A 12602-nucleotide genomic window follows, 5' to 3' on the forward strand; every position below is an offset into this window, starting at 1 on the left:
GCCCCCTTTTTACTTATCTGATTAAGATAAGTGAATCAGATTTATTTTGCTTTGTAAAAAGATGGGTAAAATTGGCCTTTTTATATACCTAAAGGAAAATAACTCATTCTTTCTTAGATCTTAAGTATTTTGAAGGTGTCTGTCACTAATTAAGCTCTCTCTCCTTTGGATAAAGATCTGAAAACTGGAGTCCCAGACCAGTAGCTGAACTGAATTGCAAAGATATAGCAAACACTGCAAGGACTGAGCAGTGAGTGTAACTCCCAGTATCATGGCTTTGCTCTGTTTTAACACTGTTTTTTCTTCCCTCAGGCTATGAAAGTCCTCTCCAAAAAGAAGCTACTGAAACAGTATGGATTTCCACGTAGGTATCATGCTTTTAAAGGTTACAGACAAGCCCTGCAGGCCTTACCTGCTATCCCCTGGAAATTTTGCTGGAGTAAGGCATAAGAACCTGGCCTCCTTTCAAAGCTGCTTGGGTGGTTTGTGAGGATAGACATACTGGATCATCTATAATAGGGATTAAGGACAAGCATGAGCTATTATCCAAAACACAATTTCCCACCTCACTGCTCCTTGGTGCCCTCTGTCCCCAGACAGTCTTGCTCCCTGATGGTAAAACACTGACCTCTGTACTTGTGTAGCATATAGAAGCCCTTTTTCTTGTTGTGCCTCTACAGTATCTTTCAGCAAATTATCTGAATAAGCTTTCAAGCACACTCTTTTGCGTGCACAAAAACAAGACACTATACTCAAAACACAAAACAATCTACTCTTCCTACTGTATTTTCCACTGCATGCATCCGATGAAGTAGGTTTTAGACCACGAAAGCTTATGCCCAAATAAATTTGTTAGTCTCTAAGGTGCCACAAGTACTCCTCGTTCTTTATACTCAACCTGTAAGGAGAAGCCATTTTGAATTTGTGATGTGATCCAAAGCCGCCCCTGCTTGTTTCCCAGCCATCAGGAAGTTAACTCTCCTTCTTGGGTGTCCCACAGTGGTCTAGCACAGAATGTGGAGGTGGAGTCTAAAGGCTCAGACAGGCTCTCAAAGATTGTGCAAGACACCTAGGGCCAGATTTTCAAAAGCACGTGGCACCCAACACGCTGAGCGCTTTTGAAAACCTGGCCCTAACTGCGGATACTGATCTCTTCTGAAAATGCTAGCCGTGGGGCCAGATTGTCAAGTACTCAGTATCCACAGTTGGAGCCAGATTTTCACTAGATCTCAGCACGCGACAGCTCCGGTGGCGACACTGATGGCCAGATTTTCACATGGTGTGCTGAGCACTTTTGAAACTCTGGCCTTGTCAATGGAAAAGGATTCTGCACACTGACCTGGGTTGTAACGCAGGTTGGGTTTATCTGTTTTTCTAGTTGGTTTCTCTTGCTGTAATTCAGGCACCCTAACATCTAAGAATCAAACCTTGAGGAGGAAAACTTGCTGGCTAACCGCTTGTCCTTTGCCCGCTGGTCCATTCCACTAGCTCAAGTAGTTTCTTATAGTGAGGCCTTTTGTCTAACACAACAATACAAGCAATATCCTACCTGGCTCGTCTTCTCCTTCTGGAAACTAAGCTTTTATTCATTCCTTCATGTGAAATGACATGTTTTAAATTTAATCTTTTGAAAACATTGGGCTTGATCCTACCATCTGCTAAGCACTCTCACCTCCCATTGAAGATAGTTGGAGTTGTGAGCACTCAGCTCCTTCTAAGATCAGGCTCATTGTGTGCATAAGGCTAATGCAAAGCACCAGGTACCCTTGTGAAATTTTGTCCTCAAGAACCAAATTTTCCTTTTGAGTAATTTGGCAATTACTCATGGAATAATTCATTCAAGCTAGTGAGAGGCCTCATGATTGGGTCCTAAATCTGTTTATTGGGGGATCGCTTCACTTGCCAGGTCTTTGTAATTGTTTTGGAAATAGAACAGGACATGGAAATTGGAGCTTTTTGTAACAATAGAAAAACCAGACCAGAATGTGCATTGCCTTCTGCCTAACTACCTATCTGCATCAGAGCTTGTGGTATGATTTTTTTTCAATGGGATCATGATTATAATAGAATAGTGCATTTAACCTGAACAATCCTAAATCTGTTTACAAATGAGAGACAGTGCAGCCATCTCTGGGGTGGAAGGCATCAACTAGATGTATCAGAGTAGTTGGGGGCAGATAAATTGTGGCTAGTAACACAGGGTAAATCATTCTATAAAAACATCCCATGGTCTCCTTAATGTTCATACAGAATTTTAGTTTTAAGGCTTCACCTGAAAGGTCCAAACACACTGAAGCACACAGAGCTCAATTCATTGGCCTTAGAAAGATAATGGGATGAGTTGACCCAGCGGAGCTTGGGACCTGCTGGATGTCCTTCCAGGGCAGACTGTAGGAATGTTGATGGGGCAGTACTGGTGCCCATGTTGTACTTGTTCTGCAGCTGACTGATTTCCAATCCCCAGAGCAGTCAGTCTTACTCTTTTCACTGGCACTAAATTTCAAGTTGACTTTATACGAGAAAATAAAAGTTGGGCATTGACTCGTGCGGAGAACGTTCAGTAGGTCAGTGTGTCATCTCCGTCGTATGTTTTTAGGTCCTGCACCCATTCAAAGCCCCATGCGCTACAGCCATTCACTGTGTTGTATCGTGTGCTGCCAAGCAGGGGTAAAGCACAACTTTTTGTTGCTGCTGTTGCAGGTCGACCTCCCCCTAGAGGATCCAAAGCAACTTCTGGTGGGCAGCTGAAACCAATGGCACCACTGGATAGAGTTTATCAAGAAATAGCCATCTTAAAGAAACTGGACCATATCAACATTGTGAAGCTGATTGAGGTGTGTATGCCAAAGCGGGTTGGGAGGGAAGGGGCGCTGTTGTTCAGGTCAGACTGTGCGGATGGTTACATTCAAGTTTGGTTGTTTTAAGTTAATGGGGATCAGGAAGTAAAATCCCCTAGGTGGCTTTGAAAATCACAGCCTATCTTTATGAATTAAGGACCCGATTCTGCCCACACTCCACACAGTGGGGCTGTGTATGTGGAGGGCTTGCTTGATCAAGGTCAAAGTTTATAAATAGCAGATCCTTAAGCAACTGTGTGTTTTAGAGAGAGAGAAAGAAAAGTTAAGCCGTGCCTACACACAAACTTGCACTGGTTTAATTAAACTAGTGTAGGCTCCTGTGTGGTTATTCTTTTATTCAGTCTAAGACCAGTTTACTTTGGTTTAGCTTAAACCTGTGGCTAATCAACATAAGCTATCCAAAATAAGCCTAGTTTAAATCAAAATTAGTGTCATCTCAGCCTTTTGCTCCAGTTTAACTAAATCAGTTTATGATCATTCCTTAAGTTAACCTGTGGAATGCTGTATGTAGAAAAGCCCTATGCGTCTGTGTGGCCGGGAGTGGGGGCGGGGCGGGGAGAGAGAAAGAGAGAGAGAGTGCTTGTGTGGTGATGGACCTTAGTGCCCTATTAATCAATATTTGTCTGACATGGGCAAATAGCATCTTAATTTGCATGCACGGTCTCTAGTAGGCAGAGGAGTGCATGGAATTTGTTTTCTTTAATTCCCCAGATCTTCCCAGGGTAAACTAAAGAAAATTTCTCTCTGTCCTTCAAAAACCTCCTCAGTGCAGTGAGTTTCTAACTGCTAGCAGTTGCTCTGTAGCACTGGAGTCTTTGAATAGGATCTCTGACCCCATAACAACTCCTGTAAGCCCATTCTGATCCTGGCAATGTGGTAAGAAGGGAAATATACCAGTGAATAGCAGTGCTTTCTCAGTGTAAAAGATGGGCATCCACAGAGATATTTGGGTTCAAGTCAAGTTTTAGCTGCAAAGTTTGGTGAACCCTGAATCCAGTGTGATGACAATTATGCAGGGCCACAGCTTAGCTCTGTTGGTGTCATGACATTGCAGCACATGCCCAGTGAGACCTATGCTTGCCCCTCCAGTGGCCCCACACTGCAGTTAGAGAGGTCTGGATGCAACTCCTTTCTGAGCTAGTAAACAATGTGCGCAGGTGGACAGAGGAGATTGCGACAGGGTGATATTCCCAGCTGCCGACAGTCCAGGAGTTCAGGACCCAAACTGAGAAACTTCCTGGCATACTAGTGTGATATCCTTTCCTTAGATTGTAAGGCCAGCCAGATTTTTGCATGTAGGTTACATGGAGACAGATGCATAGCAGCCTTTCTTGCATATACTTTGTCTGAAAATCAGGCTTATGTGACTGTATGCCATGCATGAGCTGGGCCCTTGGTGTGTACAGTGGTTGTGCTTAACATGGCTCAAGGGTGCAAGTCTTGTTATTTTAAGTCTAGTCTGCAGAGCATCAGAGACGGGTCAGATTGCAAAGTGCAGATCTGTAGCTAAATTTCCCAGGTTTAGGGATGCTTGAGTCTATCCCTACTAAAAACTGGTAAGAAGTGGGTGTGCACACGCACTTGCGAGATAAAGGCAGGGGAGATAGATGTATATTTAAAGTCAAAAATCGCATATTACTCCATTAAACTTCAATTCCAGGTGCTCTGTGAGTTTAACACCCTCCAGCACAACATGAAATATGGATAATTATAGAGTATTATTGGATTAAAGATGTCTTCCTTTCTGTTTCCCTTCCCTTGCTTCTGTGATATCCATTTTAGGTACTGGATGATTCTGCAGAGGACAATCTGTACATGGGTATGTATCTCCCTGTATGTTAATAGAGCCATACTTGCTTATTCTCACTGAGGTGTTTAATGTACATATCCAGGAGACTTACACAGACCACAACAGAGATAGAGTTGGTACCTATGAAACGTTAAAGTCTCCTAAGGGGTGGGAGAATGCAGAAAGGCATTGCACCAGTGTCATAGAATCATAGAATATCAGGGTTGGAAGGGACCTCAGGAGGTCATCTAGTCCAACCCCCTGCTCAAGCAGGACCAATCCCCAGACAGATTTTTGCCCCAGATCCCTAAGTGGCCTCCTTAAGGATTGAGCTCTCAACCCTAGGTTTAGCAGGCCAATGCTCAAACCACTGAGCTATCCCTCCCCTAGGTTCAGGAGGCCTTGCACTTTAGGAGAGCTGCACAGAGCAAGACCTGCTGCATCCACTGACACTGAACGGGTATAGTTTGTGCTTCCCGCACACACTCAGCCTGGCTCTAATTCATCCAGCCAGAGTAAAAGGGTGGGAGCAGTGGATGGCTCCTCTTCTCTCTGGGGAGTCTAGTGTGATATGCAAAGACTGAGATCATGTCTGCCTCATGCATGCCCACAAGGAGTGGAGGGAATTTCCTTCTGTCCTGTCTCCTCTAACACCCCTGTGAAGAGTCAGCCACAGTATCTACAAGGATATGCCTCATGAAATAGTAAAGGAGGCTTTTGAAGCTGCCTGGAAAGGGGGATCTGCCTAGCAAATGAAGCTGCTTTCCTTTGAAAGGACAGTTTCCCTTTCAAGAGCAGATTCAGCCGAAGCCCACATTGTTTTTCGAGAGACATCAAAGATGTGGCAGTTGAGGTGGAAACACAAGTATAGCAGGGAGCCCAGCTTGTGTGGCTTTTTGGAGGCCCGGTCTCCTGGAGGGGCGTGTGTGTTAGATTCCTTTTGGTTGAATGAAAGTCAGTGCAAAGTGCAATTCAAAAAGCAGAAGAGGAAAAACGTTGTGCTGCTGGGTTACAGTAATGGTGATAGCAGTAATAATAGTGGGGCCGCTTGTCAACCCCTTACTCATACTGGAGAGCAGTTACTCACATGAGTAGACCCACTGGAGTCTGAGCAGAGAATGGGTGAGCAAATGAGGGGCATAACCACCTGCATAACAGTGTCACCCTCTCTTTAATCCCTGGAATAGCTTCTGTGAGCAGTAGCTCAGCAGTGTGATGAAAGGGTTCACAGACTGGGCCAGGAGTACTGCAGTGGGACAGTAAGGGCCGCTTCATTGGTACTAGTAGGTACATTTGAGAACATTGTAAAAAGCAATTCTTTCATGTGCAGTTAAAACCAAGCCAAGGCGTAGCAGCACTCTGCAGGGTGTGCAAGCCTTACTGTTCCGTCCGTATGTCTCAGTGATGCTGTATGCAGATGTAGGTCTAATCCTGAGTGGGGCTGATTTTCATCCACACGCTGCTTCCTTTGCAATGCTCAGGGAACACAGAGCAGCTACTAGGCTGCTCTAACCTGGGACAAGGGCCTGCAGAGAATCAGGGAGCTGTAATCACCCCTCTCTGCTTTACAAAGAATAAGCTTGGCAAAGCCGAGAATCTGGCTGTGTATCTGTAATTCCCGTTAAAGTCAGAGGACGTGGTAAGTGCTCAACACGTCTCGAGCTCAGGCTGTCTGACAGGCATTCAGCTGAATGGTGTCACCATTGATAGCACTTCCCAGCAGGACGATCAGAAATACCAGGCAGGCTTTCCTTCTAAAATGTACTGTAGACAATCAAGCAGAATAGAAAACAAGAGAAGGTGCAGGACAGAGTGAGCTATTGAGACTTAAGCACATTGGCTTGTTTATTTCTTGCATCCATGTACACCATGCAGAGCTTGGTGCTAAGAAAGCAGGGCTAAGAAAACTGAGAAGCTGAGAGAGAGGAAATGATAGAATTATGAAATGCTGCCAGAAGCAGCTTCTTCCTGAGCCTGCAAAGAAAGACGAGTTGGCCTTAGTATCTTGCAGCATGTTATAGTTGCATCTTGATCTGTTTTAACATCGCTGCTGTATGGTAGCAAATAGATCTTCGCTGTAAATAGAGCGGTCTCACTTTACAGATGAGAGTTTGCATTGGGATTTTGCTAGTGTTGCAGTATCTTGTTTAACTGCTTGTGAGGGAAAGGTCTCCTTGGTTTTGGCAGATCACCCCCTAACAGTACGGGACCCTACTGCCTAGCTGAGCCTACACATCAGACACAAAGGTGTCTAATGGTGGAATTGCATTGCTGGGAAACCCTATGCTATTATGGAGCAGTGATAGCCACTTCGGACTTTAGGCTACAACCCAATTCCCAGCCTAAGCCCTGTTTTTGCTCAGCAGACCCCAGTGAGTTGGTGTTACACCTGCATAAATTGAGGCAGAGAGAGATTTAAGTGATTGACCTAAGTTCACAGAGTGAGGCAGTGGCAGAGCCATAGATAGAGCTCAGGAGTCCTGCTCTAATCACTATACAATTAAAAAAAAAATTAAATAACTTTATCAAGTTTTACATTGACATCTTAATTTTCTGATCTGAGGTATTGGGTAATTGAGTTCTGTAGACTGGCTAAGAAGGAATGCTTTTGTCAGCTTGGGGAAGGAAGGCAGCATAGTCCTCTGGACTGGGACTCCGGAAACCTGGATTCTATTCCCAGCTCTGCTGCTAGCCTGCTGGGTGATCCTGGGCAAGTCACGTCACGTTTCTGTGCCTCCCGGGCTACAGCATTGTGATGTTTTGGGGTTCAACTCAGACCAGTAAGGGGTTGTGTTACTACCTGCCCTGCAACTCTGGGTGTCTTAAATGCTGTGCTGCTGTAGCTCACAGCCTGACACCAACAGTCCTCTGAGAAGCAAGCAGGCCACACCCTAGTTTCTATCACCCAGTTACTTTTTGCAAAGTGATTCCAAAACACTCCCAGTCCTGAATTTCCCCAAAACCATCTGCCAATGTGATAGTCTGCTGAGGTTCCCAGAACTGTGAGTTACTATGTTACCTGTTTCAACCTCAGCAAGTGAGAGTTTTGCTACTGCTAAGCTGTGTGATAGCTCCCTGACATACCAGCTTGTCGGCCTTGCCAGCAAACTCGTCAGGACTTTGCCAGTCCAAACTTTGCCTAACAGGTAACAGACAGTGAATCCCAACTCCTGAATTCCTGGGAGACATCTCCTTGCCATGTCCAGCCCTCTCATTGAAACTGAGCAAAGTTGCTAAGTTCATTGCTCCTTTAAAGAGACAATACATGGCAGCTCATTAATTTAACTGGGGTTTGACAAACACTCTTATTTCAATCGCAGCACTGAATTGTTTTTGTTGTTCTTCGAGATGTGTTGCACATATCCATTCCACAATCTGCCCTCATTCCCCTCTCTGTCGGAGCCTATCCAGTAAGAAGGAACTGAGGGGGGTCGGGGCAGATCTGTCCTCTTACAGCGGCATGCAGTGGCGCATGGCGCCAGACCAGAACCAGTGAGGGGAAAAAGTTCTCTGACCACTGTGCACAGGGCGCACACATACCTATAGTGAAATGGACATGTGCAACACATCTTGAAGAACAGCAGTTACAGAAAGGTAGGTTAACCGGTTTTTTAATTATTACATAATTTTTTATTTGTATTTTATTAATTGAATCTCAAAAGGTTTGGTTTTATGAAAGAAAAACAAGTACCAGATGGTACCAGGCTGTGGCCCATCTATCCTTCCCCCACAGAAGTGTGAGGATTGCTTTACCCCTTACTCCTGTGTGCCAGCTACCTACTTCACTGTGTGGTGGAGCAGCCTCTGCAGGGCTACTACTGTTCCTTCTTCTGCGCAGGGGAACAGAGCCAGGGCCCCAGTGTGCCTTCCAGCAGAGGAAATAATCTGCACTAGGAATAGGGCTGAGATAGGTGACTGGGATGTGGACAGATGGGATGGGGATGGAGCAGACTCCTGGATCCAATGCCATACAGCATAAGTGCACCACTGTTCGTGGGGAGGGGGGAGTAATCGATAAGGCTTGTACAGGTTATTCCCTGTCTCTCCTGCTCACCCATAGCAGGGTGGGGAACTAGGATGCAGATTGGGACTCTGAGTCACAGGCTGGAGAAGTGCAACAGTGCGCTGCTGCTTACTCAGCAAAGCCACGGTTTCACCCATAATAAAAATGAGAACACTCAGAGTTGTACAAACTAGAGCATGTTTCAAACTCATAGAATTGCATCCATTTTATCTGTTGATAGTTACATAGCTATCCTGCCAATTTAATACATTACTAGTGAGGATACACATTCATACTGTATCATGTTTTGCTATAGATATTATTGCAGTGATACAAAAAACAATGCTGTTATGCAAGAAGGGAAAATCAAATCAAGAGGGTCTGGAAGCCAGGAGAATAGAAGTAGGGTTAGTAAATTGGCATCTGTTGTCTCCCAGTTGGAGCTGGCCTATATAGTTATATTTGTCTCTGCTAAAGCAACAAGCTCTTTTAATTCTGCATTGCCTTGTAGCCTTGTTGGGTGGAATAAATTGATTACAATGGTTCTGGGACTGTGTTTATTTTATAGGCAAATATGCTAGAAATGTGTGTCTGCACTAAATTGGATTCCTTCCCTCTTACCCATGGTTGCTTTTTTTTCTTTTTCTTTCAGTGTTTGACCTTCTGCGTAAGGGGTAAGTAGCCCGCAGGGGACTTTGGGGAATAGAATGTTTAGGTGTTTGCAGTTCTCATCAGATGGAGAGCCAGCTTCTGAATGGAGGAGGACTCATTCACTAACTCCCTGGGTGAAATGCAGAGGCGATGTGTAAGATGGTGCCAGTTGTATGTCACTAAGTGGGTGCGAAGGAGACAGATTCTGATTGCAGTTACACCACTGTAAATCAGATACTCTCTAGATTTTGTAGTCACTGAGATTTACACTGGCATAACTGTTTTCAGAATCTGGTGAAGGGAGTCTGACTTGATTAACTTACATGTCAAGTGACCAGAAGAAGTTTTTAAATAATGTAAGTTAAAGTAACTTCCCTCTTATACCCTCTTCTGTCATGTCTATGTATAGGGTATGTTTCCTTAGAGTTCCTTGCACTCGTTTACTCACCAGTGTCTAACCTTATGCCAATCACTATTGAATTCTCCCTCGCCCGAATTATTTGAGAGACAACATTTTGTAAATGCAGGAGCTTTTCCACCTCCACACATTACATTATCCAGATCTTTGGGATAGATACAGTTTACAGCAGATCCTGAAGAGCTTACAATCTTAATATGCAAGCCAGGTCCAGGAAGGGAGAAGGGAAGTATTACTGACCACGTTTTTGAATGCCCCTGTGTCAGAGAGAGATGAAGCGGTCAAGGTCAGACAGAGAGCCACACAAATCTGTATCATAGCCTTTGCCACAAGATCATCCTTCCTTACTTGCTGCTTTGCTTTTGTTTCTCTTGGGTCCTAACACTCACTTTCAGTTCTTTAGATTCTGATGTGGGCTCTGCTTTTCTTTTTGCTGGGTCCTCCAACATAAGAACGTCCATACTGGGTCAGACCAGTGGTCCGTCTAGCCCAGTATCCTGTCTTCTGACAGTAGCCAATGCAAGTGAGAACCTCTGCATGCTGTAGCACAGATGCAGTCTGATGCACAATTTTCAGTGTGACACGATAGTTGTTATTGCAGCAAACAATTGATGACCATCACAGAGTAAAATGAAATCATCATTAAAATTTTCTGCTCCAAATGAGTAGAGGTAATAGCTGATAATGCTTTCCAGAGTACCACTGCCAGGTAGAAACACGGCTGGAATCCTGGCTCAACCAAAAAAACCCAACAATACAGGGTCGCGATACGGTTTTAAAATGTCATAGCATATTCATGTGTCACTGCGCCGTGTGGCAGGGTTGTTGCTATTAACGTCATTATAATGGTGGGGTGATGGTTTTAGGCCTCATCTAGTAGAGGATGAAAAGCTTTTCACTGTCTAAGCCAATTGAAGGGTAGCCTTTTCCTGAACAGAGTCTATTGTGTTGTGTAGCATGTTGTGGTAGTTTAGGGCGTTTGGCAGTGGCCTCACTCTACTCCGATTGAAGCCACTGTTAAAACTCCCACTGACTTCAGTGGCATGAGAGTTGAGACAGTGGTGAGCACTTTTGAAAATCCCATTCTTAGCAACCACTGAAGACAATAATAGTCTTTCCATTGGCTTCATTTGGCTTTGGATCAGGCCCTTAATTAGGGGTCAGTAGAAACACCCTCATTGATTTCAGTAGGCATCGGATTGGGTCCTAAGGGTGTAATATTACAAGGTACTGAGCACCCTCAGTTACCATTTATTTCAAGGCAGAATTGAGCCCTAAGTCTCTCCAGTACCTGTTACTTCTGCTTTGGAGCTAAACAGAAGAAATGGTACAAGACATGAAAGGAAGGTTTAACCATTGAGGCTATGTGCACACTGCAAAGTGAAGGTCTGATTGTAGCATAGGTAGGCATAGCCATGTTAGCTTTAATCTAGCTAGCACGGGTAACAGTAGTGGCAGCATGGGCCAGCAACCAGAGCATATACCCAGGATCCTTGGCGGGCTTGTACTCTGGTTGCTAGCCCGTGCCAGATTAATGCTAACGCAGATACGCTTAGCCATGCTACAATCAGATCTTCATTTTGCAGTGTAGACAAATCCAGAAGCTCCTCTTTCCAAACTCCCCTCCCATACTTTATTTAGGGCCAGGTTCAACTCCTAAGGAAGTCACTGGGAGCCTTTCCATTGACTTTAATTGCACTTGGAATGGGCCTGTAATTCAGAAAAGAAGGAAGAGGGATTAGGAGAGCTAAATCTGCAGGGAGATTCCATACATTTTATTTCCCTTTACCACTTTTTTCTGGGCTGCCGTCTCTTGCAGGTGAATGGTGACAGGATGAGAGGCAAGGAAGGTCTTACTGGTGATCAGGACAACAGTTGTCCCTTTGGGGAAGGGAGAAAACTCTCTTTTGAGTCTCTGCACAGCTCAGAAAAAGCCATTGTAATCAGCTGCAGCCACGAAGGGGGGCTGTGCCACTCTTTTGAAGCAACCCTTCTACCTCTAGCAGATGGCAATTATACTTCATTAGCAGTCCTGTCGCTCCCATTGCTTCTCCCAGGATTCAGCGACATGAAAATGTTGCCATGTGATGGGGGAGGAAGCTGGAAATCGGTGACAAAAATGGAAACAGACCATTAAACTCATCTAGTGAAAGAATGGGGGGGCGGGGCTAAAAAGCACAGCGAGTAGTTTTCTGACAGGAGAGATGCGGTGCTGCCAGCTTCCTTGAGCTCTATGGGATGGGGGGTGGACAGGGTGGTTAAAAGAGAGGGTAGCTGCTGCTAAGTCGCTGGAGACCTCTTGTGCATTGATTCTCAACAAGGGCTCAATCCTGCAAGATACTGAGAGCCCTGGCTCGGATCCAGCACAGCATTTAAGCACACCCTTAAGTCTCTTGAAGTCAGTGGGAATACTAACGTGCTTAAAATTAAAGAGTGCTTTGCTGCATTAGTGCCAAATACATTGCAGAATCAGACAGAATCCTGCAAGATGTTAAGCACCCACACTTCCCATTGTCATCATTGAGAGTTGAATGTGCTCCTTACCTCTCAGAAAGTGCTTGTAGGGTCTTGGCCCTCTATTGCCATTTACGCTTGGCTCTCACCTGTGGGCAGGGGAGAGGAGGGTCACTTAAGAGATTCTTCGTGTCCTTTAACAATGAAGACATAAAGGGGGCCACCAGGGTGGGGAAAAGGAAGTTTTCAATCTGACTCCTGAGACTTTTTCGCAGCTGTACTGAACCTTGAACAGGAAAACAGGGTTTTAAGAGCTGCTAAAATGATAAATCAGAAATATTTTCATGTTAATGTCAAACCCTACAAGGGAATATTTAGCCCTTAGTCTGGTCTCATTGAAACCTGGACGACACTGGTTTTATTGCCCTT

At 44.8% G+C, this 12602-nt stretch overlaps 1 protein-coding gene across 11 annotated transcripts in view; it reads left to right on the top strand.

Moving 5' to 3' along the window:
- Window positions 1-12602, top strand: part of CAMKK1 (calcium/calmodulin dependent protein kinase kinase 1) — a 192604-nt gene that overhangs the window by 116816 nt on the left and 63186 nt on the right. For all 11 annotated transcript variants that reach the window (XM_005284390.3, XM_005284395.3, XM_042857759.2 and 8 more), the window contains 4 exons: window positions 313-364; window positions 2701-2834; window positions 4641-4677; window positions 9303-9324. In XM_005284390.3, coding sequence (XP_005284447.2) covers window positions 313-364; window positions 2701-2834; window positions 4641-4677; window positions 9303-9324 — 245 coding nt within the window. The remainder of the gene's footprint in view (window positions 1-312; window positions 365-2700; window positions 2835-4640; window positions 4678-9302; window positions 9325-12602) is intronic.

The sequence above is a fragment of the Chrysemys picta genome, chromosome 19, assembly GCF_011386835.1.
Source record: "Chrysemys picta bellii isolate R12L10 chromosome 19, ASM1138683v2, whole genome shotgun sequence".
Taxonomy (NCBI): domain Eukaryota; kingdom Metazoa; phylum Chordata; order Testudines; family Emydidae; genus Chrysemys; species Chrysemys picta.